Genomic DNA, 15,121 nt, shown 5'->3' with positions numbered 1-15,121 from the left:
AGCTCTCATATACTCTCTCTCTCTCTCTCTGTACAGTTTTTCCTATCGTTAACCACTTGTGTTAGTGTGATACTGCTGCTGATGCTGCTAAGTCACTTCAGTCGTGTCCGACTCTGTGCGACCCTATAGACGGTAGCCCACCAGGCTCCCCCGTCCCTGGGATTCTCCAGGCAAGAATACTGGAGTGGGTTGCCATTTCCTTCTCCAATGCATGAAAGTGAAAAGTGAAAGTGAAGTTGCTCAGTCGTGTCCGACTCTTAGCGACCCCATGGACTGCAGCCTACCAGGCTCCTCCGTCCATGGGATTTTCCAGGCAAGAGTACTGGAGTGGGGTGCCATTGCCTTCTCCAACACTTGTGTTAGTGTGATACACTTTTTACAATTGATGATTCAATATTGATGTATAAGTCTATAGTTTACATTAGGGTTCACTCTGGATAGTTCTATAGATTTAAAAAAATATATAATATCTGTACCCACCACTACATTATAAACTATAGTTCCACTCCCTTAAATTTCTACTATGTTTTATCTATTTATTCTTCCCTCTCTCTGCCCAAATAATTAGACATTAATAAACTGATCTTTGACATAAATCACTTTTATAATGAGAGTAGCAGGGACACATTCCTACATCTTCCCCATTCACCAGTTTTTCCTTGGTGGTAGATAAGTAATCCCCACTGTAGGCAGAGGTAGGAAAATACATCTGTGATTCCTTCTCTCAGTGAAATTCCTTGACTTCCATGTATCATAAAAACTGACAGTGTAACTAGGACCAGATGATGAAAGTTGTTACTGTAGACATTACTGCATATTCAGAATTCTTTACCCACTGTTCTCAAACAGAGGGAAGTGTGGAGTTGTATTGATGAAATAACATACATACAGAAGGATAAACAGATCACAAGTGTACAGCTTGATGAATTTTCACAAGTTTTCACAAGTGCCCAGACTGAGAAGCTGATAGTACTACTATAGAAATGAGCAATATAGTTCGAAGAAGATGGAAATGTCTGCAGCGCCTCCCCCTAAATGGTGTCACAGGCACTTAATTTCTTTTTTATTTATTAAATCTTCCAAATCCTTATACCTCTAATTTACTTTTCCTCTATTGTGTTCTAAAACTGAATAATATGCATAAATAGTGAGCATCAATGTCACTTTGCTTTCTTCATAACCTTCATGGAATGTTTATTAAAGTCAGGTGTTATAACTGCTAAACTGTGGAAAATTCTGAAAGAGATGGGAATACCAGACCACCTGACCTGCCTCTTGAGAAACCTATATCCAGGTCAGGAAGCAACAGTTAGACCTGGACATGGAACAATAGACTGGTTCCAAATAGGAAAAAGAGTACGTCAAGGTTGTATATTGTCACCCTGCTTATTTAACTTATATGCAGAGGACATCATGAGAAACACTGGGCTGGAAGAAGCACAAGCTGGAATTAAGATTGCTGGGAGAAATAACAATAACCTCAGATATGCAGGTGACACCCTCCTTATGGCAGAAAGTGAAGAGGAACTCAAAAGCCTCTTGATGAAAGTGAAAGAGAAGAGTGAAAAAGTTGGCTTAAAGCTCAACATTCAGAAAACGAAGATCATGGCATCTGGTCCCAGCACTTCATGGGAAATAGTTGGGGAAACTGGAAACAGTGGCAGACTTTATTTTGGGGGGCTCCAAAGTCACTGCAGATGGTGATTGCAGCCATGAAATTAAAAGATGCTTACTCCTTGAAAGGAAAGTCATGACCAACCTAGATAGCACATTCAAAAGCAAAGATTACTTTGCCAACAAAGGTCCGTCTAGTCAAGGCTATGGTTTTTCCTGTGGTCATATATGGATGTGAGAGTTGGACTGTGAAGAAAGCTTGAGTGCCATAGAATTGATGCTTTTGAACTGTGGTGTTGGAGAAGACTCTTGTGAATTCCTTGGACTGCAAGGAGATCCAACCAGTCCTTTCTAAAGGAGATCAGTCCTGGGTGTTCATTGGAAGGACTGATGCCAAAGCTGAAACTCCAATACTTTGGCCACCTCATGCGAAGAGTTGACTCATTGGAAAATACCCTGATGCTGGGAGGGATTGGAGGCAGGAGGAGAAGGGGATGACAGAGGATGAGATGGCTGGATGGCATCACTGACTCGATGGACATGAGTTTGAGTGAACTCTGGGAATTGGTGATGCACAGGGAGGCCTGGTGTGCTGTGATTCACAGGGTGGCAAAGAGTTGGACACGACTGAGTGACTGAACTGAACTGAACTGATAATTGCTAAGGTTTTCAGTAAGCCTCCTTTTTAGCTGGTTAATGAAATTTCCTTCTATTTATGGAGTGCTAAGTATTTGTGTCTTTTTATCGTATCTAAATGTTGAACTTTATTGAAGGTTTTATTTTCTGTCTTTCAAGATAATTATGTGTTTTTTCTTTTAATCTTACAGTTTGTAAAATATATTGAGTAGGTTTTGGGTTTTTTAAAAATTATCCTTGAATTCCTGAAAATAATCTCATTTGGCCAAAATGTATTGTTCTTTTAATTCATTAATGGATTCTATGACTAACAATTTGTTTAAGATTTTATTATATATTCATAGATTGATATTTAATTTTCTTATATTTTCTTTATCTAGTTTCATATCTCCTTGTCTAGTTAACATGTCAAAGTTATGTTTCATTTGCAGAGGTCAGCTTCCTTTTATGTTTTCTGGACCCCACAATTATATGTTACAAAGAGTATCCATTTCTTAAAGAGCTAGTTTACAACTTGTTATTCCCTCAGTCATGTCCGATTCTTTGAGACCCCTGCCAGACTCCACTGTCCATGGAATTCTCCAGATAAGAATACAAAGTGGCTAGCCATTCCTTTCTCCGGGGGATCTTCCCAACCCAGAGATTGAACCTGGGTCTCCTCCACCCAGGTGGAGGAAAACTCTGCCATTTGAACCACCAACGAAGCCCAAAATTTTGTTGATTTATTCTTATTTTCTAATTTTAGATAAATTTTAATAATTTAGAGTTTTGTCCACTTCATCTCAATTTTAAATCCATGAATAAGGAAAAGAAGGTGAGCAAACTTTAGGGACCCAGAAGTGTAGAATTCGATCTGTGCCACTGGCTGATGTTTTACCATAAATAAGTGGTAATAGCCAGATGAAGGAATGAAATGCCCTTGTGTAGGTTATAATTCCAGTAGTTGACTTTATAGAAAATTTCCACCAAATTTATTGTAAACATTTTTCTCCAGGGTGACTGAACTATCCTTCTTAAATATTTTAAAAGATATTGATGGAAAATAAGATTTACATTGGCAACATTTTGAGAACAGCTGTTTTGCATGAAGCACTAGTTCTCAAAATGTGGTCCGCACTCCCTGGTGGAGCACAGAGAGTCAGGCAAAGTATTCTTGGTAATACTAAGATGTTATTCACCTTTTTAAATTCTGTTAACATTTTCATTAATCATGAGAAAGCAACAATGAGTAAAACTTCTTCTCCTTTAGCAGAATCAAGGCAGTGGTGACAAACAGTATTAATAGCCACTTAATCTTCACTGCCATATACATGTAGTGTGGTTTTTTTTTTAAACTGTTTATTGAAGCAATAACTAGTATTGACATTATTAAACCTTCATTTTTCAATATCGACTTCCCTGGTAGCTCAGCTGGTAAAGAATCCACCTGCAATGTGGGAGATCCTGGTTCAATTCCTGGTCAGGAAGATCTGCTAGAAAAGGGATAGGCTACCCACTGCAGTTTTCCTGGGCTTCCCTGGTGGCTCAGATCGTAATGAATCTGCCTGTAATGTGGGAGACCTAGGTTTGATCCCTGGGATGGGAAGATCACCTGGAGAAGGGAAAGGCTACCCAATCCAGTATTCTGGGCTGGAGAATTCCATGGACTTTATAGTCCACGGGGTTGCAAAGAGTCAGACACGACTGAGTGACTTTCAAGGCAATGATGACAAACAGTATTAATAGCCATTTTATTCTTCACTGCCATACACGTGTAGTTAAAAATCTGCCTATTGAAGCAGTAACTAGTACTGATGTTATTAAATCTTTATTTTTAAATACATATATTTCTAATAGTTCATGTGAAAAAAGTGGGAAGAATGCATAAAGCACATCTGTAGTACACTGAATGCTGATGGTGGGCAGTGTTGAAGAAAAGCCAGTGTTCAGTAGTTTCATTTGAGAGCTGAACTCTCCACCTTTCCATGGCATACCATTTTTACTCGTATGATTGACAAACTATGGTTTTTCAGACCTGGATGTTTTGCAGTATTTGTTTTAAGTGATAAAATTTGACTTTTAACCAAAAATTAGCACTTTGAAAAATTTGTATCGACTGTGATGAGCTTAACTACTGTCCAGTAATTAAAGAACTTTGCTCATGTTGGCAGTGGTCATTGTGAGACATTCATATGTGTTCAGCAGTTAAGTTCATTTTCATGTTATGTTTCCCAAGGTCACTTCTCTGTTTGCTTTGATAGTTCTCTAGTTGCTGCCCCCAGGCCCTCAAAGTGTTAAAGCCATGTGATATATGCTGCTCAAAATTGCTTAGACCCCAACAGAAAATGGGGGCTTCACAGGTGGCTCAGTGGTAATGAGTCTGCATGCCACTGCAGGAGATGTGGAAGACTCAGGTTTGATCCCTGGGTTGGAAAGATCCCTTGGAGGAGAAAATGGCAACCCACTCCAGTGTTCTTGCCTGGGAAACTCTATGGACAGAGGAGTCTGGAAGGCTGCTGTCCATAGGGTCGCAGAGAGTCAGGCACGACTGAGCACACGCACTCACAGACAGAAAACAGTTTTCAGTTCTTTACTTATACAGGTCCCTCTTTTCTAGAACCCATACCAGTGTCTAGAGAGCTAGACAGGGGTGGATTTGAGCTAGCAGTCAACAACCACGCTGTATTCAAATTAGCTCAAAGACTAGGATTTTGTTAATAGGTTCATTAACCATGTTTGACCTCTTCTTTCAGCATAAATTCTCTGAAAGAAATCACCTCAGCTGTCCTATAAATATATCACCATTGGGTAGCCTCCAGTTCTTCTTTCAAGTTTAGATCTATATAAACACAGCTTTATTTCTTCCCTTGGTCTCCTAACATCTCTTGCTAAAGGACTTCTGTTTGGGTTGCCATATTAGTTATCCATTCATACTTAATACTTGGTATTAAAAAAAGAATTTTTATAAGCTGATGGCGCTCATGCACTGTCGCAGCCGTGAAGAGAGACTCCACGTCCAAGGTAGGAGAAACCCAAGTAAGACAGTAGGCACTGAGAGAGGGGATCGGAGGGCAGACAGACTGAAACTACAATCACAGACAACTAGCCAATTGAAACTAAGCCATGACATGTGGGGCCACCCAAGATTGCCAGGTCATGGTGGAGAGGTTTGACAGAATGTGGTCCACTGGAGAAGGGAATGGCAAACCATTTCAGTATTCTTGCTTTGAGAACCCCATGAACAGTATGAAAAGGCAAAAAGAAGGACACTGAAAGATGAACTCCCCATGTCAGTAGGTGCCCAATATGCTACTGGAGATCAGTGGAGAAATAACTCCAGAAAGAATGAAGGGATGGAGGCAAAGCAAAAACAACACCCAGTTGTGAATGGGACTAGTCATGGAAGAAGGGTTCGATGCTGTAAAGAGCAATATTGCATAGGAACCTGGAATGTTAGGTCCACGAATCAAGGCAAATTGGAAGTGGTCAAACAGGAGATGATAAAAGTGAACATCGACATTCTAGGAATCAGTGAACTAAGATGGACTGAAATGGGTGAATTTAACTCAGATGACCATTATATCTACTACTGTAGGCAAGAATCCCTTAGAAAAATGGAGTAGCCATCATAGTCAACAAAGGATTCTGAAATGCAGTACTTGGATGCAATCTCCAGAATGATCTCTGTTCATTTCCAAGGCAAACCATTCAACATCACAGTAATCCAAGTCTATGCCCCGACCGGTAACACTGAAGAAGCTGAAGTTGAACAGTTCTATAAAGACCTACAAGACCTTCTAGAACTAACACCCAAAAAAGATGTCCTTTTCATTAGAGGGGACTGGAATGCAAAAATAGGATGTCAAGGAACACCTGGAGAAACAGGCAAATTTGGCCTTGGAGTACAGAATGAAGCAGGGCAAAGGTTAATAGAGTTCTGCCAAGAGAACGCACTGGTCATAACAAACACCCTCTTCCAACAACACAAGAGAAGACTCTACACGTGGACATCACCAGATGGTCGACACCAAAATCAGATTGATTATATTCTTTGCAGCCAAAGATGGACAAGCTCTATACGGTCAGAAAAAACAAGACTGGGAGCTGACTGTGGCTCAGATCATGAACTCCTTATTGCCAAATTCAGACTGAAATTGAAGAAAGTGGAGAAAACCACTAGACCATTCAGGTGTGACCTAAATCAGATCCCTTATGACTATACAGTGGAAGTGAGAAATAGATTTAAGGGACTAGATCTGATAGACAGAGTGCCTGATGAACTATGGGTGGAAGTTTGTGACATTGTATAGGAGACAGGAATCAAGACCATCCCAAAGAAAAAGAAATGCAATAAAGCAAAATGGCTGTCTGGGGAGGCCTTAGAAATAGCTGTGAAAAGAAGGGACACAAAAGAGAAAAGGAAAGATATACCCATTTGAATGCAGAGTTCCAAAGAATAGCAAGGAGAGATAAGAAAGCCTTCCTCAGTGATCAATGCAAAGAAATAGAGGAAAACAATAGAATGGGAAAGACTATAGAGATCTCTTCAAGAAAATTAGAGATACCAAGGGAACATTTCTTGCAAAGATGGGCTCAATAAAGGACAGAAATGGTATGGACCTAACAGAAGCAGAAGATATTAAGAAGAGATGGCAAGAATACATAGAAGAACTGTACAAAAAAGATCTTCACAACCCAGATAATCACGATGGTGTGATCACTCACCTAGAGCCAGACATCCTGGAATGTGAAGTCAAGTGGGCCTTAGGAAGCATCACTGTGAACAAAGCTAGTGGAGGTAATGGAATACCAGTTGAGCTCTTTCAAATCCTGAAAGATGATGCTGTGAAAGTGCTGCACTCAATATGCCAGCAAATTTGGAAAACTCAGCAGTGGCCACAGGACTGGAAAAGGTCAGTTTTCATTCCAATCCCAAAGAAAGGCAATGCCAAAGAGTGCTCACACTACTGTACAATTGTACTCATCTCACACGCTAGTAAAGTAATGCTCAAAATTCTCCAAGCCAGACTTCAGCAATACCTGAATCATGAACTTCCAGATGTTCCAGCTGGTTTTAGAAAAGGCAGAGGAACCAGAGATCAAATTGCCAACATTTGCTGGATCATTGAAAAAGCAAGAGAGTTCCAGAAGAACATCTACTTCTGCTTTATTGACTACCCCAAAGCATTTGACTGTGTGGATCACAATAAACTGTGGAAAATTCTGAAAGAGATGGGAATACCAGACCATCTGACCTGCCTCTTGAGAAACCTGTATGCAGGTCGGAAAGCAACAGTTAGAACTGGACATAGAACAACAGACTGGTTCCAAATAGGAAAAGGAGTACATCAAGGCTGTATATTGTCACCCTGTTTATTTAACTTATATTCAGAGTACATCATGAGAGACTCTGGGCTGGAGGAAGCACAGCTGGAATCAGGATTGCCGGGAGAAATATCAATAACCTCAGATATGCAGATGACACCACCCTTATGGCAGAAACCAAAGAAGAACTAAAGAGCCTCTTTTGAAAGTGAAAGAGGAGAGTGAAAAAGTTGGCTTAAAACTCAACATTCAGAAAACTAAGATCATGGCATCTGGTCCCGTCACTTCATGGGAAATAGATATGGAAACAGTGGCTGGCTTTATTTTTCTTGGCTCCAAAATCACTGCAGATGGTGACTGCAGCCATGAAATTAAAAGATGCTTACTCCTTGGAAGGAATGTTATGACCAACCTAGACAGCATATTCAGAAGCAGAGACCTTACTTTGCCAACAAAGGTCCATCTAGTCAAGGCTATGGTTTTTCCAGTGGTCACGTATGGATGTGAGAGTTGGACTATAAAGAAAGCTGAGCGCCAAAGAATTGATGTTTTTGAACTGTCGTGTTGGAGAAGACCCTTGAAAGTACCTTGGACTGCAAGGAGATCCAACCAGTCCATCCTAAAGGAGATCAGTCCTGGGTGTTCATTGGAAGGACTGATGCTGAACCTGAAACTCCAATATTTTGGCCACCTGATACAAAGAGCTGACTCATTTGGAAAGACCCTGATGCTGGGAAATATTGAGGGCAGGAGGAGAAGGGGACGATAGAGAATGAGATGGTTGGATGGCATGACCGACTCAATGGACATGGGTTTGGGTGAACTCTGGGAGTTGGTGATGGACAGGGAGGCCTGGTGTGCTGTGATTCATGCGGTCTCAAAGAGTTGGACACTACTGAGTGACTGAACTGAGGTGCCAAGACTTGTTGATTTGATTTCAGTGAACACTTGTGACTGTGATTTTTGGTGCCAGGTACAGTATTTGATTGTAAAATGCAGGTTTGAATAGAATATGGTGCTTTTTAGGATACCACCATTAATTAATAAGACACATACACACATAAGTGTACTAGAACTTGACTAGTACTGCTGTTGAGGCACATGCAGCATTGCATGGAAACACAGAAGAGGGAAGAATTGTTTTCTGGGGAGTGTCTGTAAAAAAAGATTTTGAGCTCAGCCTTAAATGATAGAAAGTATTTCTTAAAGTCAGAGGAAAAAGAAGTGATTTACAAGAAGAGAGAATAGCAAATTTGGAAGTGGGAAAGCAGAAAAAGGTATTTTTAGAAACTGCACAAAAATCTGCATAGTGTTTATATGGAGTGTTCATGGAGGGGACACCAAGACTTGAGAGCTAGTTTGGAGTTGGGTTTTAAAGGATTTAAAGGGACTTTTTGTTTTTTAAAGAGGAAAGACTAAATGATCTTTTTATTCTTTTTAGAAAATATTGCAAAATTGTGGTATGAAGAGGCAATTAAAAATTATGCAGCTAAAAATATAGGGGAAAGATATAGAAGATTATACACATATGTCAGGACAGTTAAATTGGTAAAAAATGTAATGAGTTTTTAAAATTTTGAGGTTTTAATGTCCATGGTAAAAGTTTCTTTTTAACTCTTTGAAATATGTGTAGGTTCAGTTGTGAATTATGAATTACAGATTCACAGAGAAATCCTGTATACCCTTCAAACAGTCTACTTTATTCAGATTTTAACAGTTGCACACACTTGTGTTTGTGTATATTTAGTTCTATGCAGTCTTTTCACATGTGTGGATTCATAAGAGCAAACCACAATCAGATACATAACAGTTCTGTCACAGGAATCCTTTGTGCTACCTAATGAACCTTTTTTGACATCTTAAGAAGCTTAGACTGTTTGTTTTTAATTAAAGTGTAGTTGCTTTTGGCTGGTCAGGTGGCAGTAGTGGTAAAGAACCTTCCTGCCAGTGCAGGAGGCTAAGAGACGTGGGTTCCATCTCTTGTGTTGAGAAGATCCCCTAGAGGGAGGGTGTGGCAACCTACTCCAGTATTCTTGCCAAGAGAATCCCATGAACAGAGGAACCTGGCAGGCTACAGTCCATAGGGTCACAAAGAATTGGACTTAATGTTTGTTTCATGTGTACAACATAGCGATTCAGTATTTTTACAGATTATATTTATTTAAAGTTATAACCATATAATGGCTGTTTTTATCTGTGCTGTACAATGTATCCTTGTTGCATATATATGTTATGCATAGTGGTACCTCTTACTCCCATAGTCCTGTCTTTCCCCCTTTCCTTCTCCCCACTGGTAACTACTGAATTTGTTCTCTATATCTGTGAATATGGTTTTCTTTTGTTATATACATTGATTTGTTTTATTTTTTAGATTCTACAGGTAAGTGATAGCATAGGGTATTTGCCTTTCTCTGTCAAATACTTATTCCACTAAGGTTAATACTCTGAAGGTTTGTTCATGTTGTTGCAAATAGAGCTTAGACTGTATTGTGTCCCCCCGAGTGTGATCTTCAGATCACCTGTAATAGAATCACCTAGTATGCTTGTTAAATACACAGAGTCCTACCTTAGAAACATTGGATTAGATTTTCTGGAACTGTGACCTACATTTAAATAAACTCCCTAGGTGCTTCTAAAGTGCTTCTTAAACTGTACTTATGAGGATATGACTTTGAGGTGATATTCAAAAAGTAAAAAGAAACATGAAATATTTTTACAGTATATTTTTAACAACATATTAAAATTTTGATTTCAACATGAAATAAATATGAACACTATTAAGATATTTAACATTCCTATTTTTCTATATGGTATTCAAAATCCCGTGTATGTTTTACACCTACTGTGCATGTCAGTTTAGATTAGCCACATTTCGAGTGCTTAATAACACGTCTAACAAGTGGCTACCATACAGGGTAGACAGAGCAAACAGCCAGCACAAAGGCCCTAAGGAAGATTCATGTAGAGATAGCATTTGACATTCAGAAGTTGAAATTATTGGTCTAGAGCTTTGGGAAAAAAAATCAAACTAGATATATAGATTTAAAAATCATTGCCATAAAAGAGTTGTCACACAGTATAATTCTCAGATTTTCAGTGAAAACTTATTAGAATCACCAGTAGGGCTTTTTCTAATTGCATGATCCCACTGCAAGAGGGTGTGGAACCGCCTGGAGGAAGGGGAGAAATGGGGAGGTGTGGATGGATCTCAGGAGAGGGAGAGCATAGGCAGGTATGGAGTTTCTCCTTTGTTGATTCTGATAGCCCCTCCCTACAAGCCCCACTCCTGGTTGGGAACTACTGGTGGTTTAAAGGGAGTTGAGTATAGATGCCAATAAGACAATTGAGAGATGGATGGAGTGCGAGTGAAGCTAAGTAAAGGAGGAGGAGGAAGAGGTCAGGGTATTTGCAAATTCAGATATTATTGATGGTCATTGAGGACGGACTTTAAATGGAGTGTTCATCTGGGCCAAGATGGGTTCTGAAGATGCCAGTGAAGACTGAACTGCTGCCTAGCACTTGAAGGTCAGAGCTAGATTGGCTTCAAGAGTGGCATGCTGTGCCCTTCCAGGCAGAGTTCCTCAAATCCTTCCTTTAAATTTGGCTAAAGTCCATCTATATTGCCTCTCTTGTCCTTTCAGCTGTTATTAGTACATTTTAGTTAATTGTTTGTGTGTTAACACAGCCTGTCCTCATCCTGGCCACATTAGAGGATCACCTGGGGAACTTTTTAATAAAATGTACCTGTTCCTAACTCCCTCTCCATCTCAGAAAAAGTCAAAATTGCTATGAGTGGAACTTGGCCTGGACATCATTATTTTTTAAAATTTAAGTGATTCTAATGAGCCAGGGTTGAAAGCTGTTGATGTAGAAAGCATAGTGAAGTCTGTGACAGAAAATAAGTTTTGCTCATCATTGTGCCTCCAGAGTTTGACTCATTGTGTGGCATATGGTTGGTTAGCTCTCAGTAAATGTTTGTTAAATAAATGAAATACTAAAGAGCTAGCAAATGAGGAACTGTGGCCAAGGAACTAGGCAGGCCCTAGTGTACAGCTTAATAAATTAACAGTTCCTTTTTTAATGATGATTAGTTACCAGGCAGATTCTTAAATACACTGCAATTTGGAATCCTTATTAGTGTGAAACTTTCCTCAAACTCATCTAAATCTCAGTACTGACATAAAATCTCAGGTATAAAAATAGGCTAAAAAATGTTAGGGTTATTATCTAAGTCTTTTTGTTTGATTGCACATACCACAAGATGTAATATTGTTCTACTGAATACAGTATACAAGAAAAATTATTGCATTTAGGATACAGGATTTTTCCCATTAATTTGAAGCAATTACTTCCAGTTTTCACAGAAATAACTATAACTCAGTAAATCCTATTATATTTAAAATTTAATAAACATCCTATTTATAAGAATAAAATTATTTGTTATGACCCTTTTAACCACAGTAACTTTAATTAACTCTTTGGCAGTTGCCTTTTACAACTTCTAGTGAAGACAGATGGAAAGAAATAAAATGTTTTGCAAAAGTAAGCTGGTAGTCACTAATATACTGCATGATTATCATGGGTATAGTTTATAGAGCACCCATAGCCTAATAGTAGTAGGTACCTCAATAAATGATAATTCTTTCTGGTACACATGTAGCTGATGCTGTTCAAAGGGTTTAGAAAATCAGGTTTAATCTGACATGGTTTAACATTCTAAAAATGCATTAATTTTTCCACAGATGAAGAGAAGCAAAGAATTGGTAACTAAAAATCATAATCAAGAAGACATAAGTATTCTTCGTTGTTGGAAATGTAGAAAATGTATAGCAAGTTCTGGTTGTTTCATGGAATATCTTGAGAATCAAGTGACTAAGGTGAGTACTGCTAACTGTACCATGTTCAAATGATTTCCTAGTATAGGAATGCTGGGGACACGTCTACACATGGACCCATATCCCTTCCATACCTGACGGCTTTTACCTTATTTTACCTTATCCACAGAAAACAATTCAGAGTGGATTTCAAAAGGCATCCAACCTTCCACAGTTACCATCATTTTACCTCCAGCTACTAACAATAATGTGACCTTAAAGTTTTTTTTTCAATATAAATTTATTTATTTTAATTGGAGGTTAATTACTTTACAATATTGTATTGGTTTTGCCATACATCAACATGAATCCGCCACAGGTATACACGTGTTCCCCATCCCGATCCGCCCTCCCTCCACCCTCCCTGTACCATCCCTTTGGGTCGTCCCAGTGCACCAGCCCCAAGCACCCAGTATCATGCATCGAACTTGGACTGGCTATTCGTTTCATATATGATGTTATACATGTTTCAATGCCATTCTCCCAAATCATCCCACCCTCTCCCTCTCCCACAGAGTCCAAAAGACTGTTCTATACATCTGTGTCTCTTTTGCTGTCTCGCATACAGGGTTATCGTTACCATCTTTCTCAATTCCATATATATGAGTTAGTATACTGTATTGGTGTTTTTCTTTCTGGCTTACTTCATTTTGTATAATAGGCTCCAGTTTCATCCACCTCATTAGAACTGATTCAAATGTATTCTTTTTAATGGCTGAGTAATACTCCATTGTGTATATGTACCACAGCTTTCTTATCCATTCATCTGCTGATGGACATCTAGGTTGCTTCCATGTCCTGGCTATTATAAACAGTGCTCTGATGAACATTGGGGTACACGTGTCTCTTTCCCTTCTGGTTTCCTCAGTGTGTATGCCCAGCAGTGGGATTGCTGGATCATAAGGCAGTTCTATTTCCAGTTTTTTAAGGAATCTCCACACTGTTCTCCATAGTGGCTGTACTAGTTTGCATTCCCACCAACAGTGTAAGAGGCTTCCCTTTTCTCCACACCCTCTCCAGCACTTATTATTTGTAGACTTTGGATCTCAGCCATTCTGACTTGCGTGAAATGGTACCTCATTGTGGTTTTGATTTGCGTTTCTCTGATAATGAGTGATGTTGAGCATCTTTTCATGTGTTTGTTAGCCATGTGTGTGTCTTCTTTGGAGAAATGTCTATTTAGTTCTTTGGCCCATTTTTTGATTGGGTCATTTATTTTTCTGGAATTGAGCTGTAGGAGTTGCTTGTATATTTTTGAGATTAGTTGTTTGTCAGTTGCTTCATTTGCTAGTATTTTCTCCCATTCTGAAGGCTGTCTTTTCATCTTGCTTATAGTTTTCTTTGTTGTGCAGAAGCTTTTAAGTTTAATTAGGTCCCATTTGTTTATTTTTGCTTTTATTTCCAATATTCTGGGAGGTGGGTCATAGAGGATCCTGCTGTGATGTATGTCAGAGAGTGTTTTACCTATGTTCTCCTCTAGGAGTTTTATAGTTTCTGGTCTTACATTTAGATCTTTAATCCATTTTGAGTTTATTTTTGTGTATGGTGTTAGAAAGTGTTCTAGTTTCATTTTTTTACAAGTGGTTGACCAGTTTCCCCAGCACCACTTGTTAAAGAGATTGTCTTTAATCCATTGTATATTCTTGCCTCCTTTGTCAAAGATAAGGTGTCCATAGGTGCATGGATTTATCTCTGGGCTTTCTATTTTGTTCCATTTATCAATATTTCTGTCTTTGTGCCACTACCATACTGTCTTGATGACTGTGGCTTTGTAGTAGAGCCTGAAGTCAGGCAGATTGATTTCTCCAGTTCCATTCTTCTTTCTCAAGATTGCTTTGGCTATTCGAGGTTTTTTGTATTTCCATAGAAATTGTGAAGTTATTGGTTCTAGCTCTGTGAAAAATACCATTGGTAGCTTAATAGGGATTGCATTGAATCTATAGATTGCTTTGGGTAGTATACTCATTTTCACTATATTGATTCTTCCAATCCATGAACATGGTATATTTCTCCATCTATTAGTGTCCTCTTTGATTTCTTTCACCAGTATTTTATAGTTTTCTATATATAGGTCTTTAGTTTCTTTAGGTAGATATATTCCTAAGTATTTTATTCTTTTCGTTGCAATGGTGAATGGGATTGTTTCCTTAATTTCTCTTTCTATTTTCTCATTATCAGTGTATAGGAATGCAAGGGATTTCTGTGTGTTGATTTTATATCTTGCAACTTTACTGTATTCACTGATTAGTTCTAGTAATTTTCTGGTGAAATCTTTAGGGTTTTCTATGTAGAAGATCATGTCATCTGCAAACAGTGAGAGTTTTACTTCTTCTTTTCCAATTTGGATTCCTTTTATTTCTTTTTCTTCTCCGATTGCAGTGGCCAAAACTTCCAAAACTGTGTTGAATAGTAGTGGTGAAAGTGGGCACCCTTGTCTTGTTCCTGACTTTAGGGGAAATGCTTTCAATTTTTCACCATTTAGGATAATGTTTGCTGTGGGTTTGTCATATATAGCTTTTATTATGTTGAGGTATGTTCCTGACCTTAAAGTTTTAAGTGCAGTATCACAGACCTAAGTTGAAGATAATAGTCCATGGTTTTTTTTTTTTTTTAATCCCTACTGTGAGTGAACCTTAGTCATCACCACACAATTAAATTAAAAAAAAAAGTATAAAATGTTTTTATATGTATAT

General features: G+C 38.6%; 1 protein-coding gene across 5 annotated transcripts in view; it reads left to right on the top strand.

Moving 5' to 3' along the window:
* Positions 1-15,121, top strand: part of RNF180 (ring finger protein 180) — a 283,023-nt gene that overhangs the window by 25,279 nt on the left and 242,623 nt on the right. For all 5 annotated transcript variants that reach the window (XM_024981360.2, XM_024981359.1, XM_059878771.1 and 2 more), the window contains one exon: positions 12,297-12,431. In XM_024981360.2, coding sequence (XP_024837128.1) covers positions 12,297-12,431 — 135 coding nt within the window. Of the gene's footprint in view, positions 1-12,296; positions 12,432-15,121 lie in introns of those variants that run through there.

Source organism: Bos taurus, chromosome 20 (genome assembly GCF_002263795.3).
Source record: "Bos taurus isolate L1 Dominette 01449 registration number 42190680 breed Hereford chromosome 20, ARS-UCD2.0, whole genome shotgun sequence".
NCBI classification, from domain to species: domain Eukaryota; kingdom Metazoa; phylum Chordata; class Mammalia; order Artiodactyla; family Bovidae; genus Bos; species Bos taurus.
This window is presented reverse-complemented; position numbering and strand designations above follow the sequence as displayed.